The 19,228-nt window shown below is 38.2% G+C and overlaps 2 protein-coding genes across 2 annotated transcripts in view; both read left to right on the top strand.

The window, feature by feature from the left end:
• The window catches only part of ST13 (suppression of tumorigenicity 13 (colon carcinoma) (Hsp70 interacting protein)), a 34,557-nt gene extending 22,682 nt beyond the window's left edge, over positions 1-11,875 (top strand). Inside the window, exons 8-12 of the mRNA XM_008566687.1 lie at positions 1,383-1,485; positions 2,832-2,948; positions 4,592-4,640; positions 5,792-5,925; positions 9,794-11,875. Coding sequence (XP_008564909.1) covers positions 1,383-1,485; positions 2,832-2,948; positions 4,592-4,640; positions 5,792-5,925; positions 9,794-9,922 — 532 coding nt within the window. The 3' untranslated portion in view covers positions 9,923-11,875. The remainder of the gene's footprint in view (positions 1-1,382; positions 1,486-2,831; positions 2,949-4,591; positions 4,641-5,791; positions 5,926-9,793) is intronic.
• A 3,548-nt stretch (positions 11,876-15,423) lies between these two features.
• SLC25A17 (solute carrier family 25 (mitochondrial carrier; peroxisomal membrane protein, 34kDa), member 17) overlaps positions 15,424-19,228 on the top strand; it is a 56,938-nt gene continuing 53,133 nt past the window's right edge. The window contains exon 1 of the mRNA XM_008566686.1: positions 15,424-15,554. Coding sequence (XP_008564908.1) covers positions 15,501-15,554 — 54 coding nt within the window. The 5' untranslated portion in view covers positions 15,424-15,500. The remainder of the gene's footprint in view (positions 15,555-19,228) is intronic.

Here is a 19,228-nt window from a genome sequence, read left to right as displayed (position 1 = left end):
GGGAGCGCCACCACACTTCCCAAGCGGCGCACTGTAGCAGTGCGCCACCGGGCCGGCCCCAGAAAACATTTTTAAAATTATGATTTTAAGTGAAAAACTCATGAAATTATGAGTTTATACTGATATTTTTAATTGAAATTTAACATTAAATGTTTTCCCTTTTTGTGTTTTTGACACTTCTCCTACAATATACATAAAGTTGTTTCAGAATTATAACACCTTAAAAACAATATACTCTCTAGGTAAAGGTTGAAGGTTTTTTTGGCAAGTTACTTGAGTTCATTTTTTCTGTGTAGTTTATGTTGTCTATGTGGTATACACTTATCCTCTTATTTCTGTTTGTATTCAAGTTTAGGGTTGGCTTTATTTCCGTCCTTTCTGATTTAATTTATTTTTTGAGTATGTAAAACATTTACATGTTGGAAGAGTCAAAACTGAGTTAAGAGATACTCTCATGTCCATTGCTATCCCCTCTATCCCATTCTTAACTACCCCACCCAACCTTTCTATTTATCCTTTCTCTTTTTTTAGTAAAGCATGCATATGGGGCGGTTGGTTAGCTCAGTTGGTTAGAGCACAGCCTTATAATACCAAGGTCACGGGTTCGGATCCCTGGACTAGCCAGCTGCCAAAAAACATAAATAAAGCATGCATACATGTACTGTTTCCCCCTTTATCTTACGTAGAAAGTAGCATGCTAAATATACATCGTGGTTTTGGTTTTGGGGGGGGGCAGCTGGCTGGCTGGTATGGGGAACCGAACCTCAAAGCTGTTCTCTAACCAGCTGAGCTTACTGGCCAACCATATACATCATGTTAATCCTTTTTTGACAAGTTGAAAGTAATGGGTCTACATACTTTTTAAAAATTTCCTGGCATCCCCAATTTAAAGGTTTTGTTTGTTTTGTGTGTTTCTTGTTTGGGTTTTTTTTTTTCCCCCCCCCAGTTTTGAAAAGTTTTTTAGGAGAAGAGCAGCTTTATAGTTCCCATAGAGGAAATCTAAACTCCTTTAAGTTTTGGGTTTTTTTTCCCCCAAAAGATGACCGGTAAGGGGATCCCAACCCTTGACTTGGTGCTATCAACACCACGCTCTCCCAAGTGAGCCAACTGGCCATCCCTCCAGAGGGATCCGAACCCGCGGCTCCGGGGCTAATCAGCACCACACTCTTCCAAGTGAGCCACGGGCTGGCCCTTACTTTAAGTTTTTATAGAGGTGACCAAACAGTGGAATTTAGTGATTAAATCGGTTGATGAAAGTTTATAGTTTATATTTAACTTAAACTTCTTTTATAACAGTCCTTTTTTATAAGGATGATAGCCACAGTACCACGTAGGTGAGTATGTATAAAAGCCTCCTAAAAATGAATCTAAATCTATTTCAGACTTCTGGGCCATTGGGAAGAAGCAGCCCATGATCTTGCCCTTGCCTGTAAACTGGATTATGATGAAGATGCTAGTGCAATGCTGAAAGAAGTTCAACCAAGGGTATGTTAAAGTAGTGAAAGGGAAAAGTCAATATAGTAATACTCCGTGGCTCTAGTACTTAGCCCCTGGCAGCCATAATTTACCTGAAAACCAAATGCAAAGAAACTAACGTTTGGAAGTTATAATCTGTAATCATCGAAGTTTGTGTTCGACTCTGAAAATCTTATTTGGTTTTCATGCTTTCATTTCTCATGCTTTATTGTTTCAACCTTTTAAAAATGATAATATTGAATCTAAAAGCTAGAACATTCTATATAAGATGATTTCTATCTAAAATTGTCAGTTAAAATAATTTTAATGTGTTTACAGGCTACATCCTTTAGCTTTGTGGGAGTTATACTACCAACAATTTAATCTCAAAGGTTTTTAAGATGGAAATTTTGTTAAATTTATTGTCTACCAGAGACTTCATTTGATTTTCTTTTTTCTTCTCATAACAGGGCTTCCTTCTTGTTGTGTGAGATACTCTAAATTCTACAACATAAGGTTCTTTATTGTGAACAAGCTATAAAGTAGCAATTGAATACAAATCTCATTTATTTTGTTTTCTCAAATAATAAATCTAAAGCATTTGGTACTGATTATAGTGAACAAGCTATAAAGTAGCAATTGAATACAAATCTCATTTATTTTGTTTTCTCAAATAATCTAAAGCATTTGGTACTGATTATGTACTAGTGCCTGGTTACACATATTTACGTATATTTTCTCTCTTAATTCTTATAGCAGTTAGATAAAACTAAACATTTTTCTCCCCTCTATTTTATGGATGAAGACACTTTATTAGGCTGTGGCAAATAAATACCTGGCGTGTGTGTTTCCAATTTCTGCCTTTCCATGGTACATATCATTAATGATAGTCTTCCCACTGAACTCAGCGGTAACTTCAGAATCCTTTACACTATACAGCAGGTAGACACTGTGAAACAATTTGAAACCTGTTTGTCATCCTTGAGTTTAGTTAATTGTTCGAGATTGTAGCGTTACTCTCTAACTTCAAATCCCAGACTCTTTCCTTTGCTTCACAATGTCTCACGCGATAGAGGTTGGTCTTGTTAAAGCCTGAGTTTGGGCTGGTAGGTTAGCACAATTGGTTAGAGCCCAGTGCTGATAACACCAAGGTTAAGTGTTCAGATCCTCATCCTAGCCAGCTGCCAGAAAAAAGAAAAACAAAAAACCTGAGCTTGTGTAAGGTCTTTTTCTATAAGGTAAATCTGTCATTTTTCCGAATGAAGTATTGAATATCTCTTCACAAAGTAAAGTAACTCTTAACAAAACTGTTTATTTGTGTTGAACTTACTCAACTTTTGGAACAGACTTATTTTTCTATGGCCCTTTTCTTCTAGGCCCAGAAAATTGCAGAACATCGGAGAAAGTATGAGCGAAAACGTGAAGAGCGAGAGATCAAAGAAAGAATAGAAAGGGTTAAGAAGGCTCGAGAAGAGCATGAGAGAGCCCAGAGGGTAAAGTTTCTATAGCTGCTAAGCCATGAAAGGAAAATATAGTAGATACAGCGTTTTTAGGATACCATTCTAATTGCTGCCTCCTTTATTTAATGCTGGCTACAGTCCTATAGGATAATGATACTATTTAAAAGGGGTCGTCTTCCCTTTCATTGTGTCTGATTTAGGGGGATAGTTTTAGTCTGAATTTTTAAGTGAGCTTTTATTTTATCAATTTATATTCTTGTTTGTGTTTTTTTTTAATTAGGAGTTTTTCCTGGTCAAGTAATCAAAACCTAGCAATATTGTTACTTGTTTTCTTAAGGATGCTTGTTCTGATTTGTTAAGTTTTATAATTCCTCCTGCTCCAACAGTAGCTTTATAGCCATTTAAAATTGATTTTAGCTGTTTTTTATTTTTAGTTACAAAGTCATACTATAGAAAATTTAGACAAAAAAAAAAAAGAAAATTTAGAGAAAAAGAAAAATTATAATTTCTCCACAGTATTGTTGTTGCCATTCTTAAGGTTTCTGCTTGTTAAGTTTCTGTATTGGTTTTCTGCATTGGTTCTATCAGTTTTCCCCTACTTATTTCCAACATTGTTGAATGAAAGGACAGAAAGATGTATTATAATTACATAAATTACATCCTAATTCTTTGCCATTTAATATTAAGTATATACCTGATTTTTAGGGATATGGTTTGTAATATTTAAAAGTAATTTCTACATTTATATATCTTCTTGATGACTTTATAACTGGGTATGAGAGAAATTTGTGTATCTTTCCTTTCATTTTTTTTTTTATTTATTTATTTTTTTATTTATTTTTTTTAAAAGATGACCGGTAAGGGGATCTTAACCCTTGACTTGGTGTTGTCAGCACCACGCTCACCCAGTGAGCAAACCGGCCATCCCTATATGGGATCCGAACCCGTGGCCTTGGTGTTATCAGCACCGCACTCTCCCGAGTGAGCCACAGGCCGGCCCCCTTTCATTTTTTTTTTTTTTTTTTTTTTTTTTTTTTTTTATGACCGGTAAGGGGATCTTAACCCTTGACTTGGTGTTGTCAGCACCACGCTCACCCAGTGAGCAAACCGGCCATCCCTATATGGGATCCGAACCCTCAGGCAGGAGCGCCGCCGCGCTTCCCAAGCGGCGCACTACCCATTGCGCCACCGGGCCGGCCCTCATTTTTTTTTTTTTTTAAACAGCAAAAACAAATCGGTAAATCTCCATTTGTATTGTTGTGTTATGTAGGGAGAGTATGGAAAAGATGAATCTGGGAAACAAAAGTCATGGCAGTCTTGGTGATATAGCCAGGCCCTTTCATTTTGGAGGTTTTAGAAGCAGAATTTATAGTTTTCAAAGGCATGGGCATAGTAGGACTGTAAATTTCTTTTCCTGGTTTGTTTGTTGTTTTACAAAGTAAAAGTAAAACATTCTACTTGAAATCATTACCAAGAATAATACTTGTTGAGAATCCAGTTAGCAAAAAAATTTTTGAGGTGGGGATGGGGTATATCCTTTAGTCCAATATTGCTATTTGAAACTTGTCATTCTTGTATGTCCTCTACTAGCTTATTTTACAGTTTTTTCATGGATAGGAATGGACAGCTGACTCTTTTTCACCTACTATGTAATTTATTTACCTTTTGTATTAAAGGAGGAAGAAACCAGACGACAATCAGGAGCTCAGTATGGCTCTTTTCCAGGTATATTTAAAGAAAAATTAAAACTATTAGTATTATAAATCATAATTAATGTATATTCTGATTTGGGGGCGGAAAGGGAGAAATATTGATATTTATATGCTAAATATATTTATTACCATTAATCCCTGGAACCTTGAAGACAAATATTGGGGATAACCTGTTTGAAGAAAAAGCAAGAAAATACATTTATTTTTGTTTTGGCGACCTGCCGATATGGGGATCTGAACCCTTGAGCTTGGTGTTACCAGCACCGTGCTCTCCCAAGAAAATAAATTTAGGTCAAAGCTCACTTCTTGTTTAAAGTATGAATAATATTATTGTCAGGTACCTTTGTTTTAGAAAACAACCACTAATGTGGACTAGTACCAGAGATAATTTTCTATTATGTGCATTTTTATTTCCTAGATTTGACAAGTCTTGGGCCAGTAATTTTTTTATGAGTAGCAACTAGTTTTTTAAAGCCTTGGGGTCAGTAGGGTCAATAAGAGAAGCTAGAAGTTTTCAGGTTCCTTTAGATTTCTTTATCTGTGATTGTTAGTTATTTATGGCCATGTTTGAGTTTTCTTCTTTATTATGTCTTTATTTGTAGTGACCCTTGATCTGTAGAACACAAAAATATAACCCGTCTTTCCCTTTGTAATACCCTAGTATAGCATAATTGTGATTTCAGAATATTTCCAATGGACATAGGCTTATGGTGGTGAAAACAATCTGGGTTTATAGTCTAATAATATACTGGGAGAGTGAAATTTTTTTGCTCAGAACATTGTTTTCTGTAAAGAATAATCACCAGGAGTACTTGTAAAAAGACAGATTTCCAGTTTCACTTTCAGAGATTTTTATTCTGTTTGGGGTGGAAATAAAAAATCCACAGATTTTTGTAACTAACATTTTAGGTAGTTCTTGAAGGAGAATAGCTGCTCTAGATGAATATAGTCAAACAAAAACTAACTCGTATGAATTAATTTTAAATTAAAACAATAAGAAAAAATTAGAAGCTACGACTTGTGTTTAGTTTTATCCTGTTTAGACTACTTCGTGCTTAGTGGCACCCTTGTTCTTTGTACATGCACTTGTGTGTCTGTTATTTTTAATTGGACTATTCGGGATTATAGTTGGTGTCTATACAGTTCTTTCATTTATTCCTGCAGGTGGCTTTCCTGGGGGAATGCCTGGTAATTTTCCTGGAGGAATGCCTGGAATGGGTGGGGGCATGCCTGGAATGGCAGGAATGCCTGGGCTCAATGAAATTCTTAGTGATCCAGAGGTTCTTGCAGCCATGCAGGTAAGATTTGGAAGTACAAATTTGGACTTTATATCGTTAAGGCATTTCTTTCATAATTTTGTGTGGAGACAAGGATTACTCTCAGTCATTTTCTGTATATCTCAGTTACCAAATAACTATGCAGGTGTAACATTCCTTTTTTCAGAGCGTGTAACTTAAGCTTTTAAAAATTGGTTTATAGGAAATACCCAGTAATAGTTGGCAATTATATCCAGTTGTACTTTTCTTTGTTTCAAAATTGTATGTGCTTTTTTTCATTGTCTAGTTCAAGTTACATAACTGAGCTTGACTTTGAGGTGCACATGAATAATCTTTATACTTCAGGGACTTGTCTCAATCTCAGTCAACTTGGCCATGACAAAATTACAGGTCTAAATAAAAAGACAGAATTTAGGATAATAAACTTTTTGACCCAATATAGGACACTTTTTAAATACTAAAAAAAACCAAACCCTTTCTTTGCAGGATCCAGAAGTTATGGTGGCCTTCCAGGATGTGGCCCAGAACCCAGCAAATATGTCNGCGGCGCACTACCCAGTGCGCCACCGGGCCGGCCCTCATTTTTTTTTTTTTTTTAAACAGCAAAAACAAATCGGTAAATCTCCATTTGTATTGTTGTGTTATGTAGGGAGAGTATGGAAAAGATGAATCTGGGAAACAAAAGTCATGGCAGTCTTGGTGATATAGCCAGGCCCTTTCATTTTGGAGGTTTTAGAAGCAGAATTTATAGTTTTCAAAGGCATGGGCATAGTAGGACTGTAAATTTCTTTTCCTGGTTTGTTTGTTGTTTTACAAAGTAAAAGTAAAACATTCTACTTGAAATCATTACCAAGAATAATACTTGTTGAGAATCCAGTTAGCAAAAAAATTTTTGAGGTGGGGATGGGGTATATCCTTTAGTCCAATATTGCTATTTGAAACTTGTCATTCTTGTATGTCCTCTACTAGCTTATTTTACAGTTTTTTCATGGATAGGAATGGACAGCTGACTCTTTTTCACCTACTATGTAATTTATTTACCTTTTGTATTAAAGGAGGAAGAAACCAGACGACAATCAGGAGCTCAGTATGGCTCTTTTCCAGGTATATTTAAAGAAAAATTAAAACTATTAGTATTATAAATCATAATTAATGTATATTCTGATTTGGGGGCGGAAAGGGAGAAATATTGATATTTATATGCTAAATATATTTATTACCATTAATCCCTGGAACCTTGAAGAGTCTTTAGAATGTTAACCTCTAGGAAGTTTTATTCTCATTAAAAATTTTATGTTAGGGCCGGCCTGGTGGCGCACTGCTACAGTGTGCCGCTTGGGAAGCGCGGTGGCGCTCCCGCTGAGGGTTCGGATCCCACATACAGACCGGTTCCCGCTCGCTGGCTGAGCGAGGTGCGGGAGCAACACCGAGGGTTGTGATCCCGTTGCCGGTCCCGGTCTGGTACGGGCGCGACACTGAGGGTTGCGGTCCGTTGCCGGACACAAAAAAAGACAAAAAGGGAAAAAAAAAATTTTTTTTATGTTAGTAGAAATACAGTATGTTTTTTTCTCACAGTTTGAGTAGTATAGTTTTTATCAGCACTACACTCTCCCAAGTTAGCTAACTGGCCAGTCTGAGTAGTATAGTTTTTAAAAATAGCTAACATGTATTGGGTCCTGAGCACTGTATCTCATTAAAAGACTGTAAGTAAGAATAAATGATGATGCAAGTTTCTAAATTGCCATAATGGAATTTTGTTATACTCATGATGATACTAGTTAAAAGCACTGTATGGAATTATTAAGCATAAAAAAATGTTTTTGAGTCCAGTGTAAAAATAGCGTACATTGTTCTCTTTCTTGCAGATGTTAAGTGATGAGAAATTGCTAGTGAGGCCGTTCACTTTGAATGATAACAGAAGACTAACATTCAGATAGAGGTGAAAAAGGAACTCAGAGAATAATTATACTTTCTGAATGAGGCAGTGTGGAATTTATATAAAGACCAGAAGAGGACTGGCTGGTTAGCTCAGTTGGTTAGAGTGTGGCATTATAACACCAACTTCAAGGGTTACAGATCCCTGTACTGGCCAGAACATTAAAAAAAAAAAAAAAAACTGCCTGTAGCTTTTTGATGATAACTAGCTTTTTCCTAAGGAAGATTTATAGAAACCAGTTATGCTTATATGCACTGGCTAGTACTTAGTTACATGGTCTGAGACTAGGAAATGTAGCTTTTATTCTGAAATGTGCTCAGCAACTTTAAAAAAATAAAAAGAACAAATATTGGGGATAACCTGTTTGAAGAAAAAGCAAGAAAATACATTTATTTTTGTTTTGGCGACCTGCCGATATGGGGATCTGAACCCTTGAGCTTGGTGTTACCAGCACCGTGCTCTCCCAAGAAAATAAATTTAGGTCAAAGCTCACTTCTTGTTTAAAGTATGAATAATATTATTGTCAGGTACCTTTGTTTTAGAAAACAACCACTAATGTGGACTAGTACCAGAGATAATTTTCTATTATGTGCATTTTTATTTCCTAGATTTGACAAGTCTTGGGCCAGTAATTTTTTTATGAGTAGCAACTAGTTTTTTAAAGCCTTGGGGTCAGTAGGGTCAATAAGAGAAGCTAGAAGTTTTCAGGTTCCTTTAGATTTCTTTATCTGTGATTGTTAGTTATTTATGGCCATGTTTGAGTTTTCTTCTTTATTATGTCTTTATTTGTAGTGACCCTTGATCTGTAGAACACAAAAATATAACCCGTCTTTCCCTTTGTAATACCCCAGTATAGCATAATTGTGATTTCAGAATATTTCCAATGGACATAGGCTTATGGTGGTGAAAACAATCTGGGTTTATAGTCTAATAATATACTGGGAGAGTGAAATTTTTTTGCTCAGAACATTGTTTTCTGTAAAGAATAATCACCAGGAGTACTTGTAAAAAGACAGATTTCCAGTTTCACTTTCAGAGATTTTTATTCTGTTTGGGGTGGAAATAAAAAATCCACAGATTTTTGTAACTAACATTTTAGGTAGTTCTTGAAGGAGAATAGCTGCTCTAGATGAATATAGTCAAACAAAAACTAACTCGTATGAATTAATTTTAAATTAAAACAATAAGAAAAAATTAGAAGCTACGACTTGTGTTTAGTTTTATCCTGTTTAGACTACTTCGTGCTTAGTGGCACCCTTGTTCTTTGTACATGCACTTGTGTGTCTGTTATTTTTAATTGGACTATTCGGGATTATAGTTGGTGTCTATACAGTTCTTTCATTTATTCCTGCAGGTGGCTTTCCTGGGGGAATGCCTGGTAATTTTCCTGGAGGAATGCCTGGAATGGGTGGGGGCATGCCTGGAATGGCAGGAATGCCTGGGCTCAATGAAATTCTTAGTGATCCAGAGGTTCTTGCAGCCATGCAGGTAAGATTTGGAAGTACAAATTTGGACTTTATATCGTTAAGGCATTTCTTTCATAATTTTGTGTGGAGACAAGGATTACTCTCAGTCATTTTCTGTATATCTCAGTTACCAAATAACTATGCAGGTGTAACATTCCTTTTTTCAGAGCGTGTAACTTAAGCTTTTAAAAATTGGTTTATAGGAAATACCCAGTAATAGTTGGCAATTATATCCAGTTGTACTTTTCTTTGTTTCAAAATTGTATGTGCTTTTTTTCATTGTCTAGTTCAAGTTACATAACTGAGCTTGACTTTGAGGTGCACATGAATAATCTTTATACTTCAGGGACTTGTCTCAATCTCAGTCAACTTGGCCATGACAAAATTACAGGTCTAAATAAAAAGACAGAATTTAGGATAATAAACTTTTTGACCCAATATAGGACACTTTTTAAATACTAAAAAAAACCAAACCCTTTCTTTGCAGGATCCAGAAGTTATGGTGGCCTTCCAGGATGTGGCCCAGAACCCAGCAAATATGTCAAAATATCAGAGCAACCCAAAGGTTATGAATCTCATCAGTAAATTGTCAGCCAAATTTGGAGGTCAAGCATAATGCCCTTCTGACAAATAAAGCCCTTGATGAAGGAAAAGCAACCTAGATCACCTAATGGATGTCGCAATAATCCAAACCAGTGTACCTCTGACCTTCTCATCAAGAGAGCTGGGGTGCTTTGAAGATAATCCCTACCCCTCTGCCGCAAATGCAGCTTCAAGCATTTTACAGTGGTTTGCCATTAGGGTATTCATTCAGATAATGTTTTCCTTCTAGGAATTACAAACTTTAAACACTTTTTAAACCTAAAAATATTTAAAACAAAGGGGTGTTGTGTTAATTTCTACATTTTTCTTCACTAATCTCTTTGGGTTTTTTCCTTTGAATTATTGGGCAAGGAAGGTACTTAAGTATGGAAGATTTATTACTCTAGTTTGAGTGAAATAAAGTTTTATTAGTGGGAGGCAAATATAAATCATTTAAATAGGTAAAGTTTGAGTTGGATATATGGTTACTGAAGCATTTTGATTTGTCTTTTTAAATGCTTTATTTTTTAAAAATATGATTTATTTCGATAAAATTATAGGGACCACCAGTATTTCAGTAGAACCTGGGTAGGGACTGGAAGTACTTGGCAGGATAGCAGCAATCTTACTGTGTTTTATATAACATGCACCCTTGTGCAGGTTGCATTTAAATCTTACACTGTGGTGAAGGGATGATTTTTTGTAATGCTGCAGTAGAGTTGGATTACTTAGGTCTGTTCTTGTCCAGTATATTAAATAAATGTTTCATATTATTTCCACAGAGGGGAAATAAGAGAGTACTTTTTTTTTTCCTATGTTTAAAATTACCTTTCCTGATAAAAAAAGAAAAGTGCCCAACTCTGTGTCTGCCTTCTGCTTGTACCATTTTCCCCCTTAAATCTTCTTGGGCTAAAAATACTCTTTTCACTAGCATCATCACTGCTGTCATCCCCAGCATAATTGTGCAAGCATATTTAATACTGGGCTTAATTTAATATGTAATATATATGGTGACTGTCGGGTAATACCCATAAACAGCTATAGTTTCTTACTTGGCCGTGAGATGGCTTATTTAAGTATTAGACTTCCACCTTGGCAAAATCTTGTTATATCAAAAGGCATTGGAAGGGCGGATTCCCTTTGGTGTTTGGTTTTCTACTTAGGAAATACCTATTTTAGTTAATCTTGTAATATTCAACTCTGTAGTTTGGAGAGAATACGGTTTGAATTAATTGATATACATAGAGAAGAACCTAACTTCTTGATCCAGCATGGATTATAAAATAGATGAGATCCATGGTCATTTGTTGTGGAGTTGTTGGCACTATGAAAGATACATTATCCTCCTATTTAGCTCTTCCTTAAATACTACACCTATACCCCCATCTCAGTTTTCTCTCCCTTCCTCCCATCCAAAGATAAAGAAAATGATAAATGTTCTGTTGTGCATTTAATTCTTATTTTAAATAAGAATAAGCATAGGCATTGTACCTAAAATTGCTAGGTTTCTTCCTGTCTTTAAAGTGCTAGTGCTTGAAAGCAATTCAAGGGATGAGACCCTTTCTCTACTTTGCTTATTTGAAGAATCAGTTGTAGGAGCAGTGAAATAAATTCCATGGAGTATATTTCTGAAATAGCACATTTCTGAAGTCATAAGTTTATTCAGGTTCTAACCCTTTGTTGTACACAAGCAGAGACAGAAATATATCTATTACCTAAATGAGAAAAAGCTGTATGCTATTGGGGCATGCTTCTAAAATCCTTTAAAAACACTCACCATATAAACGTGCACTTGAGCTTGCCACTGTTTTTTGTTAATGTGTGTTCTCCTTTCTCAAAATTTCCAAAGTGTGCTGTGCTTGACTCAAGAAGAACAGTTTTTTCTGGATTTCTTATTTGATTTACTTAACTATACATTACCTACCTATATTCTAACATTTTCAAATATTACCATAAATTGGTGAAAGTAAAATTACTCTTACGAAAACGTGTCCTGTGCTTTTAAAGTTCTACAAATACAAAATACATTCTTCATTTTCATAGAAACTCGATCACTTCTGAACCAGAAATGTTCTTTTCTTAAGCTAATGATGTTATAAGAAGGAAAATATTTTTTTCCTCAAAAATATATAGTTATTGGATATTTCTAGCTACTTTAAAAATAAGTTATGGTTTCAAACTGGATATCAGTTCTTCCCCCATTCCCCCTTTCAGATGTGCTCTATTTCTTTTATGTCTTTAGTGCTCATCTTAAGTTATTTATTAGGCATAGTAGGCTACAGATTATTAAGTGCTGTTAACAAGGACCTCTAAAACTAACCTAAGTAAAACAGGGGTTTTACCTTTCTTTGATGGAGCTGTCCAGAGGTAAGCATTTCTGCCATACTCAGAAGGTAGCTTTCATTTCCGGGTTCAAAGGTGCTTGCTCTGGTGCTCATCTTCCAATCTAAGGAGATAAGGAAGGATGTCAGGGAAACATGCTGAGATACTGAAGCTAGCATTTGGAATTAACATTTTATTCTGATTGTATCCCATTGGTCAGTTTTTTGTGTGTTGAGGCTGTGTTTAGCTGCAAGCACAGATGGAAAATATATATTCCATAGCTGGCGGTAATGTGCCTAACAAGAATTACAGAAGAAACAGAAAAAGCTTGGGGTGACAACCAGCAGTTTTCCACACTGGTAAATACTGGCTTAGTGGGATAAAGGAGAAACAATTTCCATGTTAGAGATTTGCTGTTATCTAAAATTAATGCAACTGAGTAGCACATATGTGTATATCAGGTAAGTAGTACTTAATTCTGTGCTAGGCACTGTTGTGACAATGATGGTCAATGATTCTTGCAGAAGTGTTACTTAAAGAAATTGAAAACAACTAAAATGTACATTTGAATGGGATTGGTTAAGGAATATCACACGTCATTGCCTGTGCCAATGTGTACATTCAATTGGGATTCTCCAAATAGGGACGTAGCATAATCAAAGTGCTTAGTTCACTCATGACAGGCTCAAAATAAGGATGGGGAAAAAGTAAAAAACCTATGGTAGGGCCGGCCCGGTGGTGCACTGCTACAGTGCGCCGCTTGGGAGTGTGGCGGCGCTCCCGCCGAGGGTTCGGATCCCACATACAGACCAGTCGCTCACTGGCTGAGCGAGGTGCGGGTGCAACACTGAGGGTTGTGATCCCGTAGCTGGTCCCGGTCCAGTACGAGCGCAACACTGAGGGTTGCGATCCGTTGCCGGTCACGAAAAAAGACAAAAAGGAAAAAAAAAAAAAAACCTATGGTACAGTATTTCTAAAAAGTTAAAATATGTGCCAATATTTACAACAAATGTAGTGTACTTAATAGAGCTCACACAGTTTGGGGAGGAAAATACTCCAAAGTAAATAGGCAATAATTAACAATAGCTATTGAGCTTTAAAAAGCAAATTTAACGTGAGTGGCCTGACAAGTTGGCAAAAGTTTAAAATTCCAGCAATTATTCAGTGAGACCTTTTATATAGTGCTGGTGGAAGCGTAAATTTAGGATTTTGTTTAAAGTTTACCATTAAACTATTAAAATTTTGACATTCCGTGAAATTCTAATTTTAAACTTATGGTTAAGTATTAGGCAGAGCCAGAGAAGGAAGAAGGTAAGTAGGATTAATATAAATGTGCATGTAGTTCACTCACCCAGATGACTAGGATATTTTCTGGTTGCAGTGTAAGTAACTTGATGATAGGTCAGTGTAGAAGCAACATACATGAAATGGCATTACCTAGGTTTCTCGAACTCTGTACTGATGGCATGGGTGTATACAGAATGGCCCCCAAATTTTTATATAGTGTCAAGGAATTTAATGCATACATAGTTAAGAGAACCCTCTTTAAGGAAAAGAATAATTATATGAGTACTAAATTAGACATAAAAGTGAATATTTGGGATCAGAAGGGAAGTAGAAAATTACAGTTTTAAAAGTCAGAAATAAGCGTCAGAGATTGTTCCATTTAATAACTGATGTAGCTTTGTAATTTCTGTATTTTTCATTGCACCGTGTCAATTTTTTAGTGTTTTCAGTAGAATAGGAAGATAATTCAATCTTTAAATAGTTGAACAAAATGCTTTTTCGGGGGCAGCTGCCTGGTACAGGGATCAAACCCTGGACCTTGGTGTTAGCAGCATCATGCTCTAACCAACTGAGCTAACTGACAAGCCCCAAAATGCTTTTTGATGGCTGAGTTGCCAAAAAAAAAAACCCCAAAAGTGTAAGGTGTGTTTGTAATTCTTTATGCTGTATAATCTGGTACATTCTTCACAAAGAGTTTCCAGTTTGATTAGGAATCAACGAGAACTGAGTCCTCTACTTAAATTTTACAACCAACCAGTTTCTGTCTACATCCCAGCACCAGAATTGTGACTTTATTTGAATTTTGGTCTTGTAACTTCTTGTCATGACCACATGGAATGATGGAAGTATTTCTGGAAGCCATTTCCGCAACAGGACATCCAGCAGTAATCGTATAAAAACATATCACGAAAGCCAACTTCTGTGTTCCCAGCTCAACTTTTACTTTAGCTTGTAGTTAGTCGAGGCATTACCACCCGAAATGAAGGGGAGTTTAAGTAGGAAGAGTTATTAACTAAGGGTGGTTAAATATGCAAATTTTGTGAAAGCATGACTACCTTAGGCGTTGTGAGGGCCCTCTACTGGGGGTTAAATAAGGTTATCGGCATAAAGTACCGAGCCAGGCATGTCGTAAGCACTCAAGAATTATCACCGAGGTTATGAAAACAGTAAATATGCTGGTACTGAGCTGCTGGTGTAGAGGTGGGTGACAGTGGTGTCCCAGTGAAGAAGTGGAGTCCTGGAGGAACATCCTGAAACAGCGTGTCTTGAAATATGACTCACGTTAAAGGTTGACTGGTTTCTTTCGTTTTCTGTAGTCTGGTAAATTCATTTTGCAATGTGGAAAAGTTTTTCTTCAACATTTTACAAAGTATGTGAATTAGCTTTTGTACTCCTCACAGCAAGTGCGGTTGTCGGTATTAGCAATGTGATTTCACAAAGGAAGAAACCAAATAGGTTAAATGACCACAGTTGCCAACTAATATGAGGCTCCCCCTTGCACCAGATCCTTTTGGTCTGACGCTCAAGTTCTCTTCCCACCGCATCCCACGGTTTTCCAGAATGGAAAACCTCGCCCAATCAACATTTGTTGCCTCTCGGCTAAAATGTCACTTTCGAAATAGAAAAGATGACTTTAGGTCCCAGAGAAACACGAGATTGGGGCTGCGAGAGAACTCCCCTCAGACTGAGAGCCGTGGCACCCACGTTAGCTGTGCGACCGCTCGGCACCCTGGGGCCAGGCTCCTGCGAGCCCCGCGCCACGCTTCCCCGCCCTATGCGCGCCCGGGGCCAATCAGTGCTCAAGGGTGTTCCCGAGCTCCCTCCCCGCCTCGGCAGCGGCTCTCACGGGCGACAGAGGGCGCCCTGCGACCCGGAAGTGGTTGTTCCGGAGGAGGTGGGCGGGCTTGAGGGGGTGGGGCTTGGGCTCCGGCGCTCCTTTCCTAGGTCCGCGGTCGGAGGCATCTCTGGGGAAAGTGCGGCGGTGTCTGCGGGGAGCTGCAGCAATGGCCTCTGTGTTGTCCTACGAAAGTCTGGTCCACGCCGTGGCTGGAGCTGTGGTGAGGGGGGTCTTCGCGCCCGGGCCACAGCGGGGTGTGGGGCTTCTCGGGCCAGTCCCTCGATGTGGCTGGGGGATGGGCATGAGAAGGAGATCGTGTGGGTTGGGGCTCTCCTGTCATTACTGTGGGCCTTAGGCGGAAAGTTACTGTAAGAATTTGGGGTGAGGGCCCACACTAAGCCCCCGCCCCTGGCCACCGCTCTGGTCTTCTGGAGACGATGGGCTATAGACAGCGATGGTCACGCGTGCCCGCAGGGAGTCGGGAAGGTGATGGCTGTTTGCTTTGCCTGCTGAAGTTTAAGGTCGGTTATACCCCTACCCCGCCCCCACAGCACGCACAAACTGGAACGGAGGTGTGCAGCTTCTTTGCCTGATCATATGCTTAATTACAGCTTATCTTTGCACACTTGCCACAGGCAAGTGGCAGTACCTAGTAGGATATCTCTGGCCAGCATTGGAAGGAGAAAATAGGTCTTTTTTTTTTTTTTTTTTTTTAAATCAACATCAGAGTTGCTGTCTACCGCACGTATGGTTTACTATGAGGTATGCTCTTGATTCTTGGGCTTCTGGATGTCTGGGTTTCATTTGACACCCCTCCCTTTTCTTGAAACCTTCCACTCTTGGCTTTGATAACTTTCCTCTTCTGGTTCTTTTATCTCTCTGACTGCCCTTTCTCATATCCTTCACTAGCTGTCAACACGCACCTTTAGCTGTTAAGATCACTGTAACTTCAGAGGAACATCACTGAATTCTCTCCTTTTGCCCCCCCCCCCAAAAAAAAATAAAAAAATATAAAACCTTCACTGAGCGCTCATGTTCTGTGTAGACTAATCTGGGTTGAATCCCAACTCCATCATTTATTAGCTAGGTGGCCTGTAAACCTCACTTTCCTAATCTGTAAAGTGGAGGAAATGATCCCTGCCTCACAGAGTTGTTTTGAGAATAGGTGACACAGTATTTCATAAAAGTGCCTGATTCAGGAGGCCTAGTTCATTCAGTTCAACCGGAAGAGCCTTTCAGCCAGTATAAAGGCACTGAGATGGAAGCTTGCTTGACATGCTTAAGGATGGGCATGGAGGTCTGTGTGTCTACAGTGGAGGCAAGTAGGTTTCAGAGTACCAAACTGTGTGAGACTTTTAATTCTGAGTGGGAAAGAGAGCTAGCTGTTGAACCTGCTGATTTTATTTTTTTTTCTTTTTGGCAGCCGGCCAGTACAGAGATCCAAACCTTGATCTTGGTGTTATAACACCATGCTCTAGCCACCTGAGCTAACTGGCCATCCCCTGTTAGGTTTTAAACATGATCACCCTGGCTGCTCTGTTGAGAGTAGAGTGTAAAGGAGCAAGGGACACTTGTAGGGCAAGAAACGATGGTGGCTTGGACCAAGGTAGTAGCAGTGGAGGTGGTGAGAAATGATCATTAACCTGGAATATATTTGTAAGATAGAACCACCAGGGTTTGATGGTGGGTTGGATGTGAGGTGTAACAGAGTGAGGGTTGGTTGACTCCAGGAGTTTTTGGCTTGAGCAATTGGAGGGAAGGTGTTTCTGCTTACTAAGATGGCAAAGGCTGTGAAGGAGCAGGTTTGAGGGAAGAGATGAATTTGGTTTTGGACTAGTTAAGTGTGAAATGCCTGAGAGTAGTCATGAAACTAGATGAGCTCACCAAGGAAGTGAGTGTGGACTGACAGAAAATCTCAGTGACTGACCCTTGGAACAGGCCAACATTAAGAGGGTAAGAGGTTGAGGAAATAAGATCACACCAGCAAAGGAGACGAAGGAAGAACAAGTACCAGAAAACTAAGAGTGTCGTGTTCTGAAAGGCACATGAAGTGTTTCAGGGAGAAAGGTATAGACCAACTGGGTCAGATGCTATTGATGGTTAAAGTAAGGTGAGTACTGAGAATTAATCATTGGCTTATCAACATGATAAATCCATTGGTTAATTGAAAAGACCAATTTTGGTGGAGTAGTACGGTGAATAGTTAGAGTGCATCTAAGAGAGAATGGGAAGATGGAAAATGTTTGTTTTCTTTTTCTTCTCTCAATAAATGCCATTCATTCAACACTTTTATTGAGTGCATTCCATGTGCCATGCACCATTCTAGGTGCAAGGAATATAGTCGAGAACAGTGTCTTTTTCTTCATGAAGTATGCATTCCAGTGGGGGAGTCAGACAATAAATGAGTAAACAAAAAATAAATAAGTTTAGATAGTGTTAAGTGCTGTAAAAGAAATAAAATAGGGGTTCACAAACTTTTTTTTGTAAGGGGGCAGTTGGAAAATATTTTAGATGTTGTGTATGGTCTCTGTCACAGCTACTCAACACTATCATGGTAGAATGAAATCAGCCAGAGCCATGTTCCAATAAAATGCTGTTTACAAAAATAGGCAGTGAATTGGATTTGTCCCATGGGCCATAGTTTTCTGAACCCTTCTATAGAGAATGACTGGAAATAGAGGTAATATATCTCTCTTTAATCTACAAAGATACTTCTTTTTCTCTCCTTGTTGCCTATTTTTCTCTAGTTAAAGTTCCACTTGAAATTATGTACTCTGAATTTGCTGGGGTTTTCTACTCCCATAAGCTGTATTAGGTTATCTAATATGTATGCTTTCGTACATATAATTTTTTTCTCTTGCTTCCTCTCATGGCAGTACTGTTCCTAGCACATATCTGAGTGGGAAGTTGCTATGTGTTTTGTTATTCTTTAGAACTATTACACTGAAGAGGAGCGTGCTAGTTCAGCTCTTTTTACAAACCTTTGTATTAAGGTTAAACCATACAACATGGGCCCTATACCAAAGGAAAAAATTTACCACAAAAATGTAACTACAGTTGATGAGAAAAATAGCATTGCTTTTAATGGTAATGTCGTGATGGCTAATGTTTAATTAAATCTCCTAAGCATACTGTTCAGGCAAAGCTTAGAGATGGTCATGGAGAGTCACGTTAGCATACTGGTTAAGAGCACTTGAGTGCCTGTGTGAGTCAAGCAGTCTGTCTTAGAATCCTGGCTGCGCTTCTTACTAGCTATGTGACTTTGGTATAAACTCTAAGGCTGCCCGAAATAGTTGCTTCTCCCCAAATGGTTGTTGGATCGTTGTTTAAGATGATAATTTACAGCCTTTTTGAATTGATATTTCATGCCTGCTTATTCACTTTGAAGTTCTACAGTCTCTCACATCAACTATAGTGTTATGCACATATACACATATATGTATATGTGTGGTAACACATATGGTGTTACGCATAACATACACACATTCTATTTTTTATTGAAACGTAATTGATTATACATATCTGTGGGGTACAGCACTGAATATTCATACTTGTGTGCAATATGTAAATATCAGAATAATTACTATATTCATCATTACACATTGTAATTGTTTTTTGTGGCCCTTTACCAGTTTCTCACTAACCCCCCTACCCCCTTTCCCACCTCTGGTGGTCTCAGTTCTGTTCTATTGAAAGTTCATGGGCCGGCCCGGTGGCGCACTGCTACAGTGCGCCACTTGGGAGCGCGGCAGCGCTCCCGCTGAGGGTTCGGATCCCACATACAGACCGGCCGCTCACTGGCTGAGCAAGGTGTGGGAGCAACACCGAGGGTTGCGATCCCGTTGCCAGTCACGAAAAAAGACAAAAAGGAAAAAAAAAAAAAAAGAAAGTTCG

This window comes from Galeopterus variegatus, unplaced genomic scaffold, assembly GCF_000696425.1.
Source record: "Galeopterus variegatus unplaced genomic scaffold, G_variegatus-3.0.2 Scaffold262, whole genome shotgun sequence".
In the NCBI taxonomy this organism is placed as follows: domain Eukaryota; kingdom Metazoa; phylum Chordata; class Mammalia; order Dermoptera; family Cynocephalidae; genus Galeopterus; species Galeopterus variegatus.
The sequence above is the reverse complement of the archived record's forward strand: the minus strand, read 5'-3'. Positions and strand labels throughout refer to the sequence as shown.